Here is an 18,662-nt window from a genome sequence, read left to right on the forward strand (position 1 = left end):
TGCTCAGTGGGTTAAGGATTCAGCATTGCCGTGAGCTGTGGTGTACACTGGTGGCTACAGCTCCGATCTGACCCCTAGCCTTAGAAGTCATGTGCGTAGGTGAGCCCTAGACAGAAAAATAAATAAATAAATTAATTAAATTAAATTAAATTAAAAAAAAGGAAATCCAGGGAAAACAAGAGGTTGTGTAGAAAGTAAGAAGAGTTCACATATGAAAGCATTCGTCATGGAAAAGAAAAAGCTGAAATAACTACAATTACTGTGGAAATAAACTGGGGAAAAGAAGGAACTGGAAGTAAGAAAGAAGGCAATGACTATTAACTATTGCATCAGCCACCGTGTCATGCAACAAACAGTGGCTGCAGCAGAAAAATCCAACAGGGGTATTAATAAGGCATTGTGTGTAGGGATTTGAAAGTACAGGCCAAAACAATCAACTAAAAATATTGAAAGTGGCCACCTCTGGGAAGGCAGAAATTGAGAAGAATCGGAGCGGACTACAATAACAGGCTATTTTGTGAGAAATCTGGCGCTGCTATCTGACTCTTTAATTTATAAGCAATTGTGCCTCTGATTAAAATAACCACCCAAAATTAAATGATTATGAAAATTTTTGTTTGTTGACAACTGAGTACAACATAGGCACTTTCAGAGTTGACTAGAATGCAAGAATATGCGAAGGAAAACAGGCAGGCATAAATGTGTAACACCAACCCTGAAGAAAAACATGAAAGAGTATGTCGGTACCCACCTATCTGGGTAGATAGATGCATGAATGAAAATCCTCGGAGTTCCCGTCGTGGCTCAGCAGAAATGAATCTGACTAGCATCCATGAGGACACAGGTTCGATTCCTGGCCTCGATCAGTGGGTTAAGGATCGATCCAGCATTGCTGTGAGCTGTGGTGTAGGTTGCAGACACAGCTTGGATCCCCATTGCTGTGGCTGTGGCATAGGCTGGTGGCTGTAGCTCTAATTAGACCCCTAGCCTGGGAACATCCACATGCCATGGGTACGGCCCTAAAAAGACAAAAGACAAAGAAAGAAAAGAAAAGAAAATTCTCTATCCCAGTTACCTAACTGTGCACCTGGGGAACCAGGCAGGGAGGGAACAGTGACTGACAAGGGCCCTTGGTTACCCTTTTGCTTCCAGGCACGTGTTGTACAGCTACAGGAGTGCCCCCTGCAGCTGTCTCCAGTCTCTGGCAGGTGCGCCCTGGTACACTCTGCCACCAGTGCTTTCCCTGGGCAGGGCTAAGGTTGTCTTGACCAAGAAGAGCACCGTGTACCGTGTGCCCCAAAACCAGAAGTCAGGAAGGACTGAGGTAGAGAAACAGCTTACCTCCCCAGCTCCACTGCAGAAATCAGTCTGAACTGATGGCGGGAGATGCTGATGCTTGGTTGATCCTGCCCCACTTTTTTTTTTTTTTTTTTTTTTTTTTGCTTTTTAGGGCTGTACCCGTGGCATATGGAGGTTCCCAGGCTAGGGGTCTAATCAGAGCTGTAGCCACTGGCTTACGCCAGAGCCACAGCAACTCAAGATCTGAGCCACGTCTGCAACCCACGTCTGTGACCTACACCACAGCTCATGGCAACGCCAGATAGTTAACCCACTGAGCAAGGGCAGGGATCGAACCTGCAACCTCATGGTTCCTAGTCGGATTCGTTAACCACTGCACTATGACGGGAACTCCTGGATTCTTTACTCTCTTATCAACTCAGTCCACATATCCCCAGCAGTCATGACACCCCACAGCAGCCGCCCCTATTCCTGCAAACCCCAAAGCCCTGTCCCCATCCTCCTCCCTGATATCACCCTTCAGCTCTGCTTCATCATGTGAGGGTTACAACTGTTCAGGGGAGATTTCCCCCCAGCCCTGCCCCCAGATTCGGCCCCTGAACACTGGCCCCAGGTGTTCACTGCATCTGCCCCCAGCCCTTTATGCTTTGGTGTGAATCTGTTGTCACACTAGGAGCTGGAGGGCAGAGAGGGGCAGCTTTAAGTGCTACATCAAGGCACTGAGATATACACCTCTCCTCCACTATCCCTTCCCAGACATATGAAATAAAACACAGACCAAATTTATTTATTTATTTATATTTTTTTGTATTTCTGTCTTTTCTAGGGTCACACCTGTGGCATGTGGAGGCTTCCAGGCTAGGGGGTCTAATTGGAGCTGTAGCCACCAGCCTATGCCACAGCCACAGCAATGCCAGATCTGAGCCGCGTCTGTGACCTACACCACAGCTCACGGCAACGCCAGATCCTTAACCCACTGAGCAAGGGAAGGGATCGAACCAGAAACCTCATGGTTCGTTAACCACTGAGCCACGACGGGAACTCCCTATAAATATATTTAAAGAGCAAGTAAAACATTAAATTATGCAGATATTGCAGACATGAAGTAATGCATACATAATTGTGAGAGGAGGTAACAGGATAGCCCGAGTTTCCAGAAATTTATTAGCCATTTCAGCAGAAGCTACAAGGAAACTTATAGATAAAGCTTATTGATAATATATAAAATATATTACATTATACTATTAAGAAATACTTATTTTTAATATATAAAGCTTATTGATAATATATAGAATATATTATATTATACTATTAAAAAAATAGAGGTGTTATTAGTGTGGTGCAGCTGCAATGATCTCAAATCTTCTGCAGCATATGGAGGTTTCCAGGCTAGGGGTTGAATCGGAGCTGTTGCTGCCGGCCTACACCACAGCCACAGCAACGCCAGATCTGAGCCGCATCGGTGACCTACACTACTGCTCATGGCAACACCGGATCTTTAACCCACTGAGCAAGGCCAGGGATCAAACCTTCATCTTCATGGATGCTAGTCAGATTTCATTTCTGCTGAGCCACATCGGGAGCCCCTGTGTCTCCCTTTTCACAGATGAAGAAAGCGAAGCACCAAGAAGAGAAGTGGTCTATTATAAACTACACTTCAAAAAACAATTTAAAAAAATTTAAACTAAAATAATTCAGGGCACCAGCAGCACAGGGAAGTTTCAGGGCCAGGGACTGAAACCCTGCTACAATAACGACAATGAGCCACAGCAGTGACTCTAGATTCTTAACCCACTGAGTCAGGAGGGAACTCCCAAAACTAATTTAAAAAATAACAAACCCCTTGCCCTTCCCCCACCCCTCCACCCCCCCCACACAAGAAAAGTGACAAAAAGGCCAGAACAAGGAGTTGAATTCAGGCCTCCTGGCTACACAATCTAAGCTCCTTCAGTTGAACTGACGGCTCTGGGTTGGAACACTGGTCTCTGGTGTGAAGCCGTTCTAGTTAGCACCTGACTTTGTTGTAGGTCTTCGAGCTCAATGGACTCTGGGGAAAAATAAACCAAAAAAAAACAATAAATGACCAATTGATTGCAGAATATTGCTTTTTATGCCCTGAGATGCTCCTTCAGTTGCTTCAAAGTCAGATTCTGCCTTCCTCCGAGGGAAGAAAACACCCCTCCTGTGTCCCCAGCCCTTGCTGGTCTTCTCCACTATCTCCATCCACACTGTCACTTGTCCCAGCTTCCACCCTCCTCCACAAAAGGAACAAACCTTGGCAGGACTAGGGGAAAAGATCCAAGGGTGGAAACCCAAAGCCCTGCCGCCTTACACCCAGACCCCTTTCCCAACACCATGCCAGCCTCCCTGCCAGACCCGCCCTGGATCCGTGTTCCTCCTGGCCTGGGAGTGGACACACACAAGGCCCAGCTCTCGCCTCAGTCCTCAGGCCTCCTCACCTGCACAAGCACCTGCCACGAGGGCCACTGTCTACTCTGCCGCCCCGCTCCATCTCAGGCCCTGATCTCCACGTACAGCCCAGCCTCCTTCCCACCCCCAGCCCCAAGCCAGCAGCTCCTCACTGGAAAGCCCATCAGGATGCTCAGCAGACAGCAGACTCCTCTAGAAAAACTAGGCCCCCACAGGCTCTGCCCCTGACCTGACCCTGGAGCAGCCTTTGCTTGCAGAGGCCTGACCATGCTCCAACCCTCACTCCCGGCCCAGGCTCTCAGGTGGCCCTTGGCCTTCCCTGCTCCTTCCCGGTCCACTGGCCCCTGGAATCCCAGCTCCAGCCCCAAGTGCTTGGCTGAGGCGGCCCAGGCCTCCTGCCCTGTTCCAGGCAGGGATTCCAGCCAGGACCTGCCCTCACTACTGGTAAGGGATCTGCTTCTCAATGTGGATGAGGGGTTCTTGAGACCCACCTCCCTCCCCTGCCTGAGGCTATACCCGGCCTCTCTGCCACTGCCACTGGGACTGCCACTGCTCCCTTCCACCTCCCACAGGGAGCTCCCCATTTCAACTCCTGTTGCATTTAATATGCACTATTATATTAATATGACACTTAAGATGTCAGCTGTGGAGGAAATCCTATTAAGGCTAGCCACCTGAACGCATAAACATTTTTACTGGACATCAAAAATTTCTTGGAGTTCCCATTGTGGCGCAGTGGTTAAGGAATCTGCCTAGGAACCGTGAGGTTGCGGGTTCGGTCCCTGCCCTTGCTTAGTGGGTTAAGGATCCGGTGTTGCCGTGAGCTGTGGTGTAGGTCACAGATGTGGCTCAGATCCCACGTTGCTGTGGCTCTGGGGTAGGCTGATGGCTACAGCTCCGATTAGACCCCAAGCCTGGGAACCTCCATATGCTGCAGGAGCAGCCCAAGAAATAGCAAAAAAAGACCAAAAAAAAAAAAAAATTCTTAAGTGATTTTGAGAAACTGGCACATAATTTTCACACTGTTTTCCCAGGAAATGTCCCAATGACTTACAAGACAACAATGTCTGCCTCAAGGAAACCAGAACTGAGGTTCGTATTGCGGGGTGGGGGCGGGGAGGTGCCCTGGGTGAGAGCCAGAGCCACTGGAAACCTGCCCAGCCCCTGCTCTGGCTGTGACATGGACAGAGCCCCTGGCTATGGGGCCAGGTCGCTAATGGTCCCTGTCTGCCCAGGCTGAGGGGCGACTGATAAGGAAATGAGGTTCACTGAGGAGAAACCATCCCCCAACCATAAGGGGGACACAGAAGCCATGGAATCAACAGGAGGACCCGGGTTCCTGCACACCCCACCCCCTCACGGTCACTAGCTCTGCCTTTTCTCTTGGCCCCACACAAAGCTCTGCTTCTCTTTTCCTCCCCCATCCACCAACCTGATTATGGGGAAATCGATTTGACCATCCCCCACCCCCCAAATCTACAGAGCAGTGGCCAGCATGAGGAAGGGAACTGGCTCTGGGAAGGCAGGGTGAGGCCACAGGGCAGACCCCGTGTCCTTGCTCCAAAGTGCCCCTGGACTGTGTCCCCAGGGGCTGGACAGGAAATACACCTGGAAGTAAGATAAAATCAGTGATGACAGGCCTGCCTTTTGTGGCACAGCAGAAACACATCTGACTAGCATCCACGAGGATGTGGATTAGATCCCTGGCCTCACTCAGTGGGTCAGGGGTCCAGCGTTCCTGTGAGCTGTGGTGTAGGTCAAAAACACGATTCAGATCCCGTGTTGCTGGGGCTGTGGTGTAGGCCGACAGCTGCAGCTCAGATTTGACCCCTAGCCTGGGAACCTTCACATACTGCAGGCGAGGCCCTTAAAAAAGGGGGGGGGGGTAGTTCCTGTTGTGGCGTAGTGGTTAACGAATCCGACTAGGAACCATGAGGTTGCGGATTCGATCCCTGCCCTTGCTCAGTAGGTTAACGATCTGGCGTTGCCGTGAGCTGTGGTGTAGGTTGCAGACGCGGCTCGGATCCTGCATTACTGTGGCTCTGGCATAGGCTGGTGGCTACAGCTCCGATTCGACCCCTAGCCTGGGAACCTCCATATGCCGCGGGAGCGGCCCAAGAAATGGCAAAAAGAAAAAAAAAAAACAAAACAGTTCAGTGACGGCAGTGCCAGAGGATCGGCTGCTTAGCCAATGATCAAGCAGTACCAGCTCACCAACCCTCCACATCGTGTGCAAGGAAACCCCAGCAAGTGTGAGACGACATGATGGGAACTTGAGGAGGGTGCAGGCCGGGAGCAACTCAGAGGGAAAAACACTCTGGAGCCAGTTCAGAGGAGAAATTTGAGAGACGGTGAAACACCGCTGTTAAAAGTGGAGCCTTGCAAGGGAACATCACAGGCATGATTCTGGCACTACCAGCTGACCCCTACTTTGGGATTGTGGTTCTTTTTTTTTTTTTTTTTTTTTTTTTTTTTTTTTTTAGGGCCATATCAGCAGCATATGGAAGTTCCCAGGCTAGGGGTCCTGCAGCTATTGGAGCTGCAGCTGCCGGCCACACCAGATCCGAGCTGCATCTGTGACCTACACCTCAGCTCACAGCAATGCTGGATCCTTAACTCACTAAGCAGGGCCAGGGATCGAACTCAAGTCCTCATGGATACTAGTTGGGTTACCACGGAGCCACAAGAGGAACTCCCTGGGCCTCGTGGTTCTTTTATTTGTATTCTCCATAATAGCTAGAAAACTGGGGGAGAACTATGCAGACTGGAAGTGATGAGGCCATCGCCTTTCCTCTGAATTCCTCCAGTTTTTAACACTGCTCTACCAGGTCAGAGACATTTCGGGTTCCCTCTGGATCGATCCAGAACCACCTAGATCCCTCCAACCAGCACATGAGCTAATACAGCCCCCCGAGAGGAGCCCTGGTGAGCCTGAGGGTGGAGATGAGATGAGAACCAAACACACAACCCTCATTGTTGCCCAGGCTCACCCAGAGAGAGAAGAGGCCATGCCGGACACCGAGAGCCCCAGCCTGGTGCTGGCTTTGGGCAGAGTCAAGAGGTGAGAACAGATGTAGTTCCCATCCCCCTAACAAACTCTTCAATGTCCAGCTCCTGGTATAGAGGCTTGTCATCCTGTCGTATATGTGCAGAGGGACATGTGGGGGTCCCTACATCCCGGCACCCCCTCCCATGCCCACCCCCTGCCCAGATTTCTCACCTCGGTGCCTCAAAACTAATGGGGTCATCTTCGTGTAAGAACAGAACCAGGTCACGATGAAAATAACTAGAGTCAGAGCACCCAAAATGATCCACCATCGATGTTGGCGCCCTGGAGCCTTTCCTGCAAAAAGGGATTCTTATAACCCCAGCACCCCAGAGCCACAGGCCTGCTCTCCTCCCCCTGAGCCTGGCCTCTGGCTCTCCCAGGGGCAGAACCCCCTCCAGCATCCCCCCAGGCTCACCGCAGGGCACGGCGTGGACACTGTGATTCCCACCATGTTCCACGTGGCACGAGAACCTCTGCTCCTCTCCTTGGGGGACCCTTAGGGTCACCCAGGTCTGGTAGGTCCCATTCCCATCAGGCAGGACACCCCCAGACTGCTGGGTGTCTGGGCTCACAGCTTTCTCATCCTGATACCAGGCCACCGAGATATTCTGGGGAGAGAAGCTGACGGCCTGGCATGTGAGGTTGTCTGTGCCCTCCAAGGCCTGACTGCAGGTCACTGTCACTGCTGGGGGCACTGAGGGAGCAAACACAGAGCCAGTCAGGTCTGGGGCCCAGCCCTGCTCCCCACTGAGGGGGACCAAGAGACCAGGGCTGCCCCTCCCCACCCTCCCCCGCTGGCTGAGCCTTCATGCACCCCAACCTTCCCCAAGTCTGCTCTGGGCCCCGAGGCCCCATTCCTTTGGAGGCAAAGGGGGAGGGATGGGCCCGCCCCCGCCTGGGTCCACGTGCTGATGCTGAGGAGGGGCTGTGAGGGGTGGGCTCCTGTGACAGGCAGGCTGGGAGCCAGGGGGCCCGTCCCCCACTCTAGAAGCTTCCTCTCCTGCCTGCCACCCATCTTCCCTGGGACGCTTTTCTGTCAGAGGGCCCACTGCTCCCCTGGACTCTTGTCACGGGGGTGGTTCATCCCCCTCCCCCCCGCCCCCGCCAGCTTTTTCTGCGGAGGACTGACCAGAAGAGCAAGTCACGGTACAAAGTGCCAAAGGAACACAGATGCAGCCCAGAGTTCGGGGAGCTCCCAACGGGCAGGGCCGGGGCGGGGAGGCTCTCGGGGTCTGGGGGAGAGGAAGGCCCCTGGCCCAGGCCTGGTACCTGTTCTCTCTGTGAAGCTGGTCCAGGATTTCAGATAGCCCTGCAGTTTTGCACAAAGCTCTCCCCGCACGTGGGCCCAGTAGTGTCTGCTTAGCTCGTCCATGTCGCACGTCTTCTCCATTTCCAGGGCCAAGGTCTGAGCCGAGGCCTGGGGCACTGTGCATCCGTGGGTCTCCAGGCCGCAGGAGAGGAGGAGCTCCCCATCGTAGTAGAGACGCCTGACGCCCCTGGGGTGGCTGTCTTCTCCCATCTCACAGCTCACAATTTCCTGGAGGGAATGCAAGCCTGCCCCCCGGGCTGGCAGTGACTCCTCCAGTCCCCAGGTCCCTCTGTCTCCTCCCGCCAAGTGAGAAACTCCAGCCAACGTGCCTGCTCCCTGCTCCCCTCCCTGTCTTCCCTGTGCTGCTGAATCAAGGCCACCTCCATGCTCAGCTCACAGACCCCCTTCCTCACCCATCCCCCCCACCCACCCCAGGAATCCAGTGGAAAGGGACAGGTGACTCTGAGCCACAGACTCTCCTGGGAAATGCCTCCTGGATCCCTCGACCCCTCCCCACTCCTCTCACCTCCTTTCTCCTTCTGCAGGCCCAGGATTTCTCCAAGACACTTCCTGAGGTCCTCCCCTTCTATGCCAATTCCTTGGACTCTGTGTCCCATGTCTCAGCACTGGCATCTTCTGTCCACGGCCCCTGGGGCCCTGACATATTTGCGGACCTATTCGATTTCAGCCACCTCTGTCACCAGAGTCCAAATTCTCCTAGATGTTTCCACCATTATAATCTCCTCCTCCCAATGACTCCAAGACCCAGAGGGGTCCCCATTCCTGGGTTCTCCTCCTCTAAGTATCTGCCTTCTCCCAGAGCAGCCTCTTGATTCAGCCCCCGGGGGGCTCACAAGCCCAGTGAGGCGGCTCCCCTGATCCCCTCCAATACCAAGCTCTCCACACCCCCTGAGCTGAGATGATGAGCATAGTTCCTGGGGAAGGAGCTTGGAAGTGCCTCTGACCACTGAGGTGTGTGCTGCCTCCATAATGGTCGCTGTAAAACAACCTTAATGCTCTTTCTCCTTTGCTGCTTTTTTTCTAAGAGTGAAAATCCTCTTCAAATTTCTTTTCTTAGTCTAAACAGTTACTAATGTAGTTCTTTTGGAAAAGTGAGGTGGAGAGTCAAGCAAACTTTCCAAAAATAAGGAATGCCTGTGATGCATAAAAATAGGCCATGCAGGGCACTGGTGAAAGGCATTAGGACCGCACTGAACACTTGCAGCTTTTAGGTGATTTAAGTTTGTATGCTCTTTTTTTTTTTTTTTTTTTTTTTTTCTTTTTTCTTTTTACAGTTGCATCCGTGACATATAGAAGTTCCTGGGGAGTTCCCGTCGTGGCGCAGTGGTTAATGAATCTTACTAGGAACCATGAGGTTGCGGGTTCAATCCCTGGCCTTGCTCAGTGGGTTAAGGATCCGGCGTTGCCGTGAGCGAGACGCGGCTCGGATCCCGCGTTGCTGTGGCTCTGGCGTAGGCTGGCGGTTACAGCTGCGATTAGACCCCTAGCCTGGGAACCTCCATATGCCGCGGGAGCGGCCCAAGAAATGGCAAAAAGACAAAAAAAAAAAAGAAGTTCCTGGGCCAAGGGTCTAATCGAAGCTGCAGAAAACCCTGGGCCAGGACTCAGGGAGATAGGGAGACAAAGAATTCTTGGTGCAGGAAGAGCCAAAATCAGGGCAGAGTCTCAGGTCCTTACTCGACTCACCGTGTCTTTCCGAGGGCGGTGTCTGGGGGCACAGAAGCTCCTTGTTGGGGATTCTCCATCTCTCGGTTTTCACTTGTCTCACAACCTGTGTCGGGCTCTTCTGCCTGGATACGCATGATGCGACTCCATTTCCCTCTCTCATTGGAGAAGCCAATCAAGTCACCGCGGTTCCGGGGTCTCCACCAATCCGAATTCTCGGATTCTCGGACTCTCTGCAGACCCACAGGATTCGGTCATGGAGTCTCAGATGCTTCTTCTGGTGCTCTTGGGGGCCCTGACCGAGACCTGGGCGGGTGAGTGCGGGGTGGGTCCTTTGTTCGGGAGGATCGAGGGGACGGCTCGGCCCCCGGAGAAGGCGCGATTCGATGCCTCCTACTTCAGTCGAGGCCGGTCCTGGCCACTTCCTGACTCTCCTGGACTATTGTCCGCTTCTCTTACCACCCCTAAATCCGGACCCTTCTCCGACCCGTTCAGGTTTTTCCGTCTCAGGAGCCCCTCGCCCTCTTTCTACTCCCGGTCTCCTCACCCCGCACCCAGGGCTCCGCGGCGAAAGGAGGGAAGGGTCTCAACCTCTCCCCGCCCCCAGGCTCTCACTCCATGAGGTATTTCCACACGGTCGTGTCCCGGCCCGGCCACGGGGAGCCCCGGTACCTTGAGGTCGGCTACGTGGACGACACGCAGTTCGTGCGGTTCGACAGCGAAGCTCAGAATCCGAGGATGGAGCCGCGGGCGCCGTGGGTGGAGCAGGAGGGGCAGGAGTATTGGGATGAGGAGACACAGCGCGCCAAGGATCTTGTACAGAATTTTCGAAGGAACCTGATGATCCTTCGGGGCTACTACAACCAGAGTGAGACCGGTGAGTGACGGCCCAGCAGGTTGTAGGTCACTAGTCTCCCCCATCTCCCACCTTCGGGCTGGGGTCTCCCTGAGGCTCAGGGTTCAAATTTCACCTTGAGGCCTCAGAATTCAGTGGGATCTTCCACCCAGGAAGGGGTTGGGTTGGAAAACGGCTCTGACCAATCACCACCCCTCAGTGTGGGACGAGGTCTGGGACTTCTTAGGCAAGGCTGACCAAGAGGAGTGGGAGTGGGGGTGTTGAGAGGGGCTGATCTCGGGGACGGGGCCAGGGTCTCATACCTTCCAGTTGACCTATGGTTGCGAGGAGGGGTCGCACGGACGCCCCCTTCACGCGCACTGGCAGTACGCCTACGACGGCGAGGATTACATCACTTTGAACGAGGACCTGAGTTCCTGGACTGCAGCGGACATGGCGGCTCGGGTCACACAGCGCAAGTGGGACAAGTCCCGTGCTCATGAGCGCTTCAAGAGCTACCTGGAGGGCACGTGTGTGGAGTGGCTCAGAAGATACCTGGAGAACGGGAGGGAGATGCTGCAACGTGCAGGTACAAGGGGCATTGCAGAGTTCCCGGATCTCCCTGCAGGTTGGGGAGGAAAGTGGACCATAGGCAAATATACCGTCCCTCCCATGAGTCAGGAGAGGAGGGATTCCACGGGTGTACAGATCCTAGAGAGAGTGACTAGCCCAAAGGACCAGCCCTTCTCCCAGGAACTGTTAAGGGATGAAAACCATCCCAGCAATAACCATCAGCAGTATCCTTTGATTCTCTGTCAGCAGTTGTGGTAGCTGAGGGGAACTTTCTCTCCCAGGCGGTTTTCTCTCCCCCACACTATGTGTTGTGTGTTTGAACATTTCTGAATCATGCCAGTTCCACCTAGATCAGAACCAGAAATACCCCTTCCTTCCTCAGAGACCTGGAACCTTTTATCCTGATTGGTCTCACCCTCATTCTACAACTTTGCAGAGAGTAAGAGATTATCTCAGGTTGCTGAGTCCAGGCTGATGTCTGGGTTTTGTGCTCCCTTCCCCCACCCAATTGTCCAGGATAGTCCCATGAGCTTTGCAGTAGTGTCCCATGATGGATGCAAAGTTTCTGAATTTTCTGACCCTTTCTTTCAGACCCCCCAAAGGCATATGTGACCTGCCACCCCAGCTCTGACAATAAAGTCACCCTGAGGTGCTGGGCCCTGGGCTTCTACCCTAAGGAGATCTCCCTGACCTGGCGGCGGGAGGGGCAGGACCAGAGCCAGGACGTGGAGGTTGTGGAAACCAGGCCCTCAGGGGATGGGACCTTCCAGAAGTGGGCGGCCCTGGTGGTGCCTCCTGGAGAGGAGCAGAGCTACACCTGCCATGTGCAGCACGAGGGCCTGCAGGAGCCCCTCACCCTGAGATGGGGTAAGGAGGGCCCTGGGGGCGGAGCCTCTTCTCAGACAAAGCAGAAGCCCTTCTGGAGACCTTCGGCGGGGTCAGGACTCAAGCCTGGGAGTCAGAGTGCTCACCTTCTCTTCCCTTCCCTTCCTGTCACAGAACCGTCTCGGCTGTCCGCCATCACCATCGTAGGAATCGTTGCTGGTCTGGTTCTCCTTGGAGCTGTGATCACTGTGATATGGAAAAAAAGGTTCTCAGGTAGGAAAGGGGTGTGGTCTGAGATTTCTTGTCCCACCGAGAGGATTCTAGCCCCAGGTAGAAGCTGGCTCTGCCTCTTTCCTAGGAAATGCCGTCCATACACTTGCTTACCCAGTCTAGGGTCAGCGGTCAGTGCTAACATTTACTCTTTAGTAAAGTACATGAGAAAATGAAGAACAAAATTTTCACCCTGATGAATCTGCAGATGGGGACCTGATTCCCAACATAGAGCAGAGAAGCTCCTGCCTGAGGGCAGACCTCCAGGAGGGCGGTATTTCCAGCCTCTCCATGTGTACTTTCCTCATGTCTTCCGACCCTGTCCTGAATCTGGTTTCGGTTCTTACAGGGAAACTTCCCTGGGATCCAGGAGTAGGGGGTTCCTCTAGGATCCCATGGCCCGATCTCTTCCCTGGCCTCTCACAGGGTGTTTTCTTCCCACAGGCAGAAAAAGAGGAAGCTACTCTCAGGCGCCAAGTAAGTAGGGGAGGGGGCTGGGAGAGGGGGCTGGTCCCCGAGACTCTTGAGATAGTGCCTATGAGAGCCTATGCATTCCTCCTTTAGTCTCATCTCCTGTAGGCTCTTGACCACGTCCTGCTTTTATTCTACCCTAGGCAACAACAGCGTCGAGAACTCTGATGTGTCTCCCGCAAGTCCTCAAGGTGAGACCCTGCAATGGGAAGGGGTTATAGCAAAGGGGACACAACAAGATTCCGGGGATCCTTTGATGGAAATATTTTCAGCATATGATGGGGAATGTCAGGGAATGACCTGAATTTGTTCATGATTTTATTTCCTTCTACACCATGAGACAGCTGCCTGGTGGGGGACTGACTCAGGCAAGATTTGTTTCATGCCCCACTCCTTCCCCATTGTGACCTCAGGAATCTCTGACTTCTCTTTTTGCAAAGGCATCTGAATGCGTCTGTGTTCCCATCAGCGCAATGTGGGGAGATGGAAGACTGGCTTCTCCACACTGATCTTCGCCCCATGTCCAAGCCACTTTCCTGTTCCAGCAGAGGCAGAGCTGAGACATCTCAGCTTCTCGTAATTTCACATTCTACTGAGCTGCACTATTTTCCATATTGGAAATAAAAATCCAAATATAAATTTATTTTTTCAAATTTTTGCCATGAGGTGTTAACTGATGGGTTCATTAAAGGAGAAGATTCTTAAAATTTGGGAGAGGAATTAATGGAAGCATTGAGAACCTTCCAGAATCCACATTTGCTGTGCTGAGTCTGTTGCAGGTGGGACAGGAGAAGGGGGTGCCAAATGCGCAGAGACAGCACCTGTGCTCAGTGCATCATGGGCTTTGTTGTGGTCCCTGCGCGGCTGGGGCATCTTCTCTGCTCCTTTGTCCTTGTAACTTCAGAAGAACCTTATCCCACCAGGACCTCTGATCACAGGGACTCAAATACCCCTTGTCTTGTTTCCAGGACTGTGGGCAGTGAGGGCTTCATGTGGCCAGGTAAGCCTAGGCTCAGGCCCAGGTCTGGCCCACAACCCCCATCTTTTGTGTATTTAATTTTGTCCTTTGTTTCCTTGGAGGATTACACCTATTCTTGTTGAGAGTTCTGGTCTCATTCTTCTCTGGGTGTCCCCTCTTCTGATAGCAGCAGGAATCACTTGCCTGTCATTGTCCCCACAAGGCCAAAGGCAAAGACACCCCACAAGGTGTCTCTGTGGAAAGGAGAGATGAATTTTCAGACTCACCCACATCTTGTCCTCTTTCCTGGGCTGTCCCTGGATTGTTTTTCACCATCCTCTTCCTCAACCTTTTAAAAAGAATTAGATTCTGGAGTTCTCGCTGTGGCACAGTGGGATCCGTGTTATCTCTGTAGGGGCTTGGGCTGCTTGTGGGATACGGGTTTGATCCCTGGCCCAGTGCATTAGGATAAGGATCTTGCATTGCTGAAGCTGTGGTGTAGATTGCAATTGTGGCTTGGATTCACTCCCTGGTCCAGGGCGGCCAAAAAAGAAAAAAGAAATTAGATTCTGGAATTAGCATAGAGTTTCCTATCTTTGATAAATTCTGTTATAAATGTCCATCCTTCTCTGCTCACCTACCCTATCTCTCTGTCCTTCGATCTAGTAATCCCAGTGCTGGCTTCAATCCAAACTCAATCTGATTCGCCAAAATAATCTTGAGAAAGAAGAACAAAAGTGGAGGTATCACACTTTCTGATTTCAAATTACACTGCAAACCTACATTAATCAAAACACTATGGTACTGGCATAAAAACAGACACATAGATGAAGGGCACAGAACAGAGAAGCCAGAGATAAAGCTATACCTGTATGGTCAATTAATCTGTCTTAAAGGAGGCAAGAATATACAATGGGGAAAAGACAGCCTCTTTAATAAATGATATTGGGAAAACTAGAGAGCTACATGCAAAAGAACCAAACCATACCAGATACAAAAAGTAAACTCAAAATGAATTAAAGACTTAAATGGGGAGTTCCCGTCGTGGCGCAGTGGTTAATGAATCCGACTAGGAACCATGAGGTTGCGGGTTCGGTCCCTGCCCTTGCTCAGTGGGTTAACGACCCGGCGTTGCCGTGAGCTGTGGTGTAGGTTGCAGACGCGGCTCGGATCCTGCGTTGCTGTGGCTCTGGTGTAGGCCGGTGGCTACAGATCCAATTAGACCCCTAGCCTGGGAACCTCCATGTGCCGCGGAAGCGGCCCAAAGAAATAGCAAAAAAAAGACAGAAAAAAAAAAAAAAAAAGACTTAAATGTAGCACCTGAAACCATGAAACTCCTAGAAAAATATAGGCTATATATTCTTTGACATTGGCCTTAGTAATATTTTTTTGTCTCTGACTTTGTAAGCTTAGCACCCTCACGGCTGGGGCAGCCCTGAGTTAGCGGCTGCAGGCTTCGTGGATGCCTGCATGTGGAGGAGTGGGCTGAGTTCTGGGCTGGCTCTGTAGCCAGTCCAGGTGCATGCCTACTCATGACTATGGCAGGGCCTGGTGCCTGACTTCAACAGATCTGTGCTGGTGGCTTTGTGAACACAGTGCCTGCTTATTGCCTGCATTGCCATAGCCGAGATGGGGCAGTAACAGAATATTTTTCGAGCCTGCACAATGAATGACAGGACACCACAGAGTGCACTTGTTGGTGGACAGTGCCTGTGGAGGAATACTCAGTGGCTCCTCTCCCAGTGGGTGCACTCCAGTTCCAGCTCACATTGCAGCTCAAAAATGGATTTACCTCAACAACTGGGGAGTCAGACTCAGCCCCTGATAGGGCTGTGGCAAACAACCGCACGGCAAAGAGGAGGCCCCCACTCGACATCCACTGCAGGCTCTGGTTACCACAATACCAATCACACCACCTATCGAGGGGATAGCAGAGAAATGATATGGCAGGAATCCATACTAAAGATAATTCTTGCACCGGGAGTTCCTGTCGTGGCACAGTGGAAATGAATCCTACTAGGAACAATGAGGTTGCGGGTTCAATCCCTGGCTTTGCTCAGTGGGTTAAGGATCTGGCGTTGCCCTGAGCTGTGGTGTAGTTTCCAGACATGGCTCAGATCCTGCGTTGCTGTGGCTGTGGCGTAGGCCGGCAGCTGCAGCTCCAATTTGACCCCTAGCCTGGGAATCTCCATATGCCTTGGGTGTGGCCCTAAAAAGCAAAAAAAAAAAAAAAAAAAAGAAAGAAAGAAAGAAAAGGAAAAAAAAAAAGAAAAAAGATAACCCCTCCACTAAACCTTTTAGATTCACATAGGCTACACAAGGATATAGCCACATAAATTAAAAACAGCCCTTCAAAGCCACAGTAAATAACTGTTATTCTTAAATTCATAAAGTCAGAGAAATAAAAGTAAAATGATGAAGTAGAGGACCATTTACAATTAAAATAATAAGAGGCGTTTCCTCTGTGGCCAATGGGATTAATGCTATCTCTGCAGCAACTTGGGCCACTGCTGGGACTTGGGTTTGATCCCTGGCCCAGTGCAGTGTGTTGTTATAGATCTGGCATTGCCACAGCTGAGGTGTAGTTTGCAACTGTAGCTTGGGTTCGATTCCTGGCCTCTCCATATGCCGTAGGATGGCCAAAGAAAAAGAAAAAAGAAGAAGAAAGAAATCCCCTGAAATAACAAAAAGCGAAGCTGACCTCTCCAGTCTACCAGATCCCAAGTTCAGAAAGAGGTAATAAAAATACTGAAGGAGCTGGAGTTTCCTTCATGGCTCAGCGGTTAACAAACCCAACTAGGATCCATGAGGATTCGGGTTTGATTCCTGGCCTCGCTCAGTGAGTTAAGGATCTGGTGTTGCTGTGAGCTGTGGTATAGACACTGCTCAGATCTAGTGTGGCTGCAGCTGTGGTGTAGGCTGGCAGCTGCAGCTCCGATTCGACCCCTAGCCTGGGAACTTCCATATGTCATGGGTGTGGCCCTAAAAAACAAAAAAATTTAAAAAAGAAGAAGAAATCCCTTAGGAGGTCTCATCGTGGCTCAGTGGTTAATGAACCCAACTAGTATCCATGAGGATGCAGGTTCGATCCCTGGCCTTGCTCAGTGGGTTAAGAATCCAACATTGCCCTGAGCTGTGGTGTAGGTCGCAGATGCGTCTCAGATCCTGTGTTGCTGTGGTTGTGGTGTAGACCAGCAGCTGTAGCTCCAATTTGACTCCTAGCCTGGGAACCTCCATATACTGTGGGTGCAGCCTAAAAAGAAAAAAAAAAAAAAACTGAAGGAATTAAGAAAGGCTATAACTTATGAAGTGCAGATCTCTGCTACAAAGAACTAGAAACTATAAAAAAGAGCCAATTAAAGTTAGAAAAGTCATCTGCTGGGACAAAAGCCAAGCTCAAGACAATAAATAGCAAACCAAACAATGCAAAAGAGTTAAATAAGTGATCTGGGAGGACAGAATAATGGAAGTCACCCAATCAGAATAGTAGACAGAAAGACAAGTGGAAAAAAAAAAAAGAAAGAAAGCAACATAGAAGGCGTACGGGATAGTATAAAGTGTGCCAGTCTGTGTGTGGTAGGGATACCAGAAAGATAAGAAAGAGAAGCAGAAATCAGAAATATATTTGAAGACATTATTATGACCAAAAACTTTCCAAACCTAAAGAAGAAAACAGATATCCAGTTACAAGAAGCACAAAAGTGGAGTTCCTGTTGTGGCTCAGTGGTTAACAAATCCAACTAGCCATGAGGTTTCGGGTTCCATCCCTGGCCTCGCTCAGTGGGTTAAGGATCCGGCATTGCCGTGAGCTGTGGTGTAGGTTACAGATATGGCTCGGATCCCGAGTTGCTGTGGCTCTGGCATAGACCGGCGGCCAGCAGCTACAGCTCCGATTCGACCCCCAGCCCGGGAACCTCCATATGCCATGGGAAGCGGCCCTGGAAAAGACAAAAAGACAAAAAAAAAAGAAAAGAGAGAGAAAAGGAGTTCCCATGGTGGCACAGTGGTTAACGAATCCGACTAGGAACGATGAGACTGCAGGTTCGACCCCCGGCCTTGCTCAGTGGGTTAAGGATCCGGTGTTGCCGTGAGCTGTGGTGTAGGTTGCAGACGTGGCTCGGATCTGGCGTTGCTGTGGCTCTGGCGTAGGCCGGTGGCTACAGCTCCGATTCAACCCCTAGCCTGGGAACCTCCATATGCCGCGGGAGCGGCCCAAGAAATAGCAACAACAACAACAATAAAAAAGACAAAAAGACAAAAAAAAAAAAAAAAAAAAAAAGAAAAGGCAAAAAGACTAAATAAATAAATAAATGGAAAAGAAGCAAGGATCTATAGAAAGAAGAAAATCACAATTGGAAAAGTGATGATAACTACAATGAACAGCAAAAGAATAAGCATGAAGATGTAAGAGAAGACATCAAAATCATAAGATGTGGGTGAGAGAGGACTAAGAAAATGCAGTTGTTTTTTTTAGAATGTGTTTAGAATGCTTTTTTATTTTTGTTTTTCCTTTTGTGGTTTGATGAATCTTTTTTTTTTTTTGTATTATGCTTGAGTTCTCCCTTTTGGTTTTTGTAAATCTATTATATGTTTTAGATTTGAGGCTTTCCTGTGAGGGGTGGGCTCCTGGAGACTAGGAGGGAACGTTCTGTTTCCCTGGATTATTGTCACTGAGAGGGGCCTGAGGGGCTGGCTTGTGGCCCTAAGAGAGCTGTGCCCTTTGGGGAGGTGAAGCAGAGGGTCTGGGCCCAGAGTACAAGAGGCATAGTGAGGACCCGGATGGGGAGGTGGCTCACCTGGGAAGTTGCCAGGGTCCCCTGCTGGGAGGCAGGTGTTGGAGGCCTCAGAGTGAGTGCAGTGTGCCCGAGGGTCATGTAGAATTAGAAGGAGAAGGGTGGCGGTAGAAAATAGAACTTAAAAGCCAAGGTACCCATTGGGAAAGGATTACGGGGTGGGG

At 51.1% G+C, this 18,662-nt stretch overlaps 1 protein-coding gene and 1 pseudogene across 2 annotated transcripts; one reads left to right on the top strand and one right to left on the bottom strand.

Moving 5' to 3' along the window:
- Positions 1-2,444: 2,444 nt before the first annotated feature.
- On the bottom strand, positions 2,445-8,751 carry MIC-1 (MHC class I related antigen 1; annotated as a pseudogene).
- Positions 8,752-10,010: 1,259 nt separating this feature from the next.
- Positions 10,011-13,386, top strand: SLA-8 (MHC class I antigen 8). Of its 2 annotated transcripts, none has more exons than XM_013977617.3 (8): positions 10,011-10,087; positions 10,269-10,650; positions 10,922-11,197; positions 11,773-12,048; positions 12,181-12,279; positions 12,721-12,753; positions 12,891-12,938; positions 13,188-13,386. In XM_013977617.3, exons 2-8 carry the CDS (start codon positions 10,392-10,394, stop codon positions 13,193-13,195), a joined length of 999 nt encoding a protein of 332 aa, XP_013833071.2. In that variant the 5' UTR covers positions 10,011-10,087; positions 10,269-10,391; the 3' UTR covers positions 13,196-13,386.
- The last annotated feature ends 5,276 nt before the right edge of the window (positions 13,387-18,662 follow it).

Source organism: Sus scrofa, chromosome 7, assembly GCF_054392235.1.
Source record: "Sus scrofa isolate SSC_HxYL_T2T_F1_AM1 chromosome 7, Sscrofa_HxYL_maternal_Yorkshire_Landrace_v2.0, whole genome shotgun sequence".
Taxonomy (NCBI): Eukaryota; Metazoa; Chordata; class Mammalia; order Artiodactyla; family Suidae; genus Sus; species Sus scrofa.

What these genes read in the sequence shown, in the direction of transcription:
- SLA-8 (XM_013977617.3), top strand. Translation starts at nt 10,392, where the DNA reads ATGAGGTATTTCCACACGGTCGTGTCCCGGCCCGGCCACGGGGAGCCC. An exon ending in GGAGATGCTGCAACGTGCAG is followed by an intron (nt 11,198 to 11,772) that starts GTACAAGGGGCA and finishes CCTTTCTTTCAG; the next exon opens with ACCCCCCAAAGGCATATGTG. An exon ending in ATGGAAAAAAAGGTTCTCAG is followed by an intron (nt 12,280 to 12,720) that starts GTAGGAAAGGGG and finishes TTCTTCCCACAG; the next exon opens with GCAGAAAAAGAGGAAGCTAC.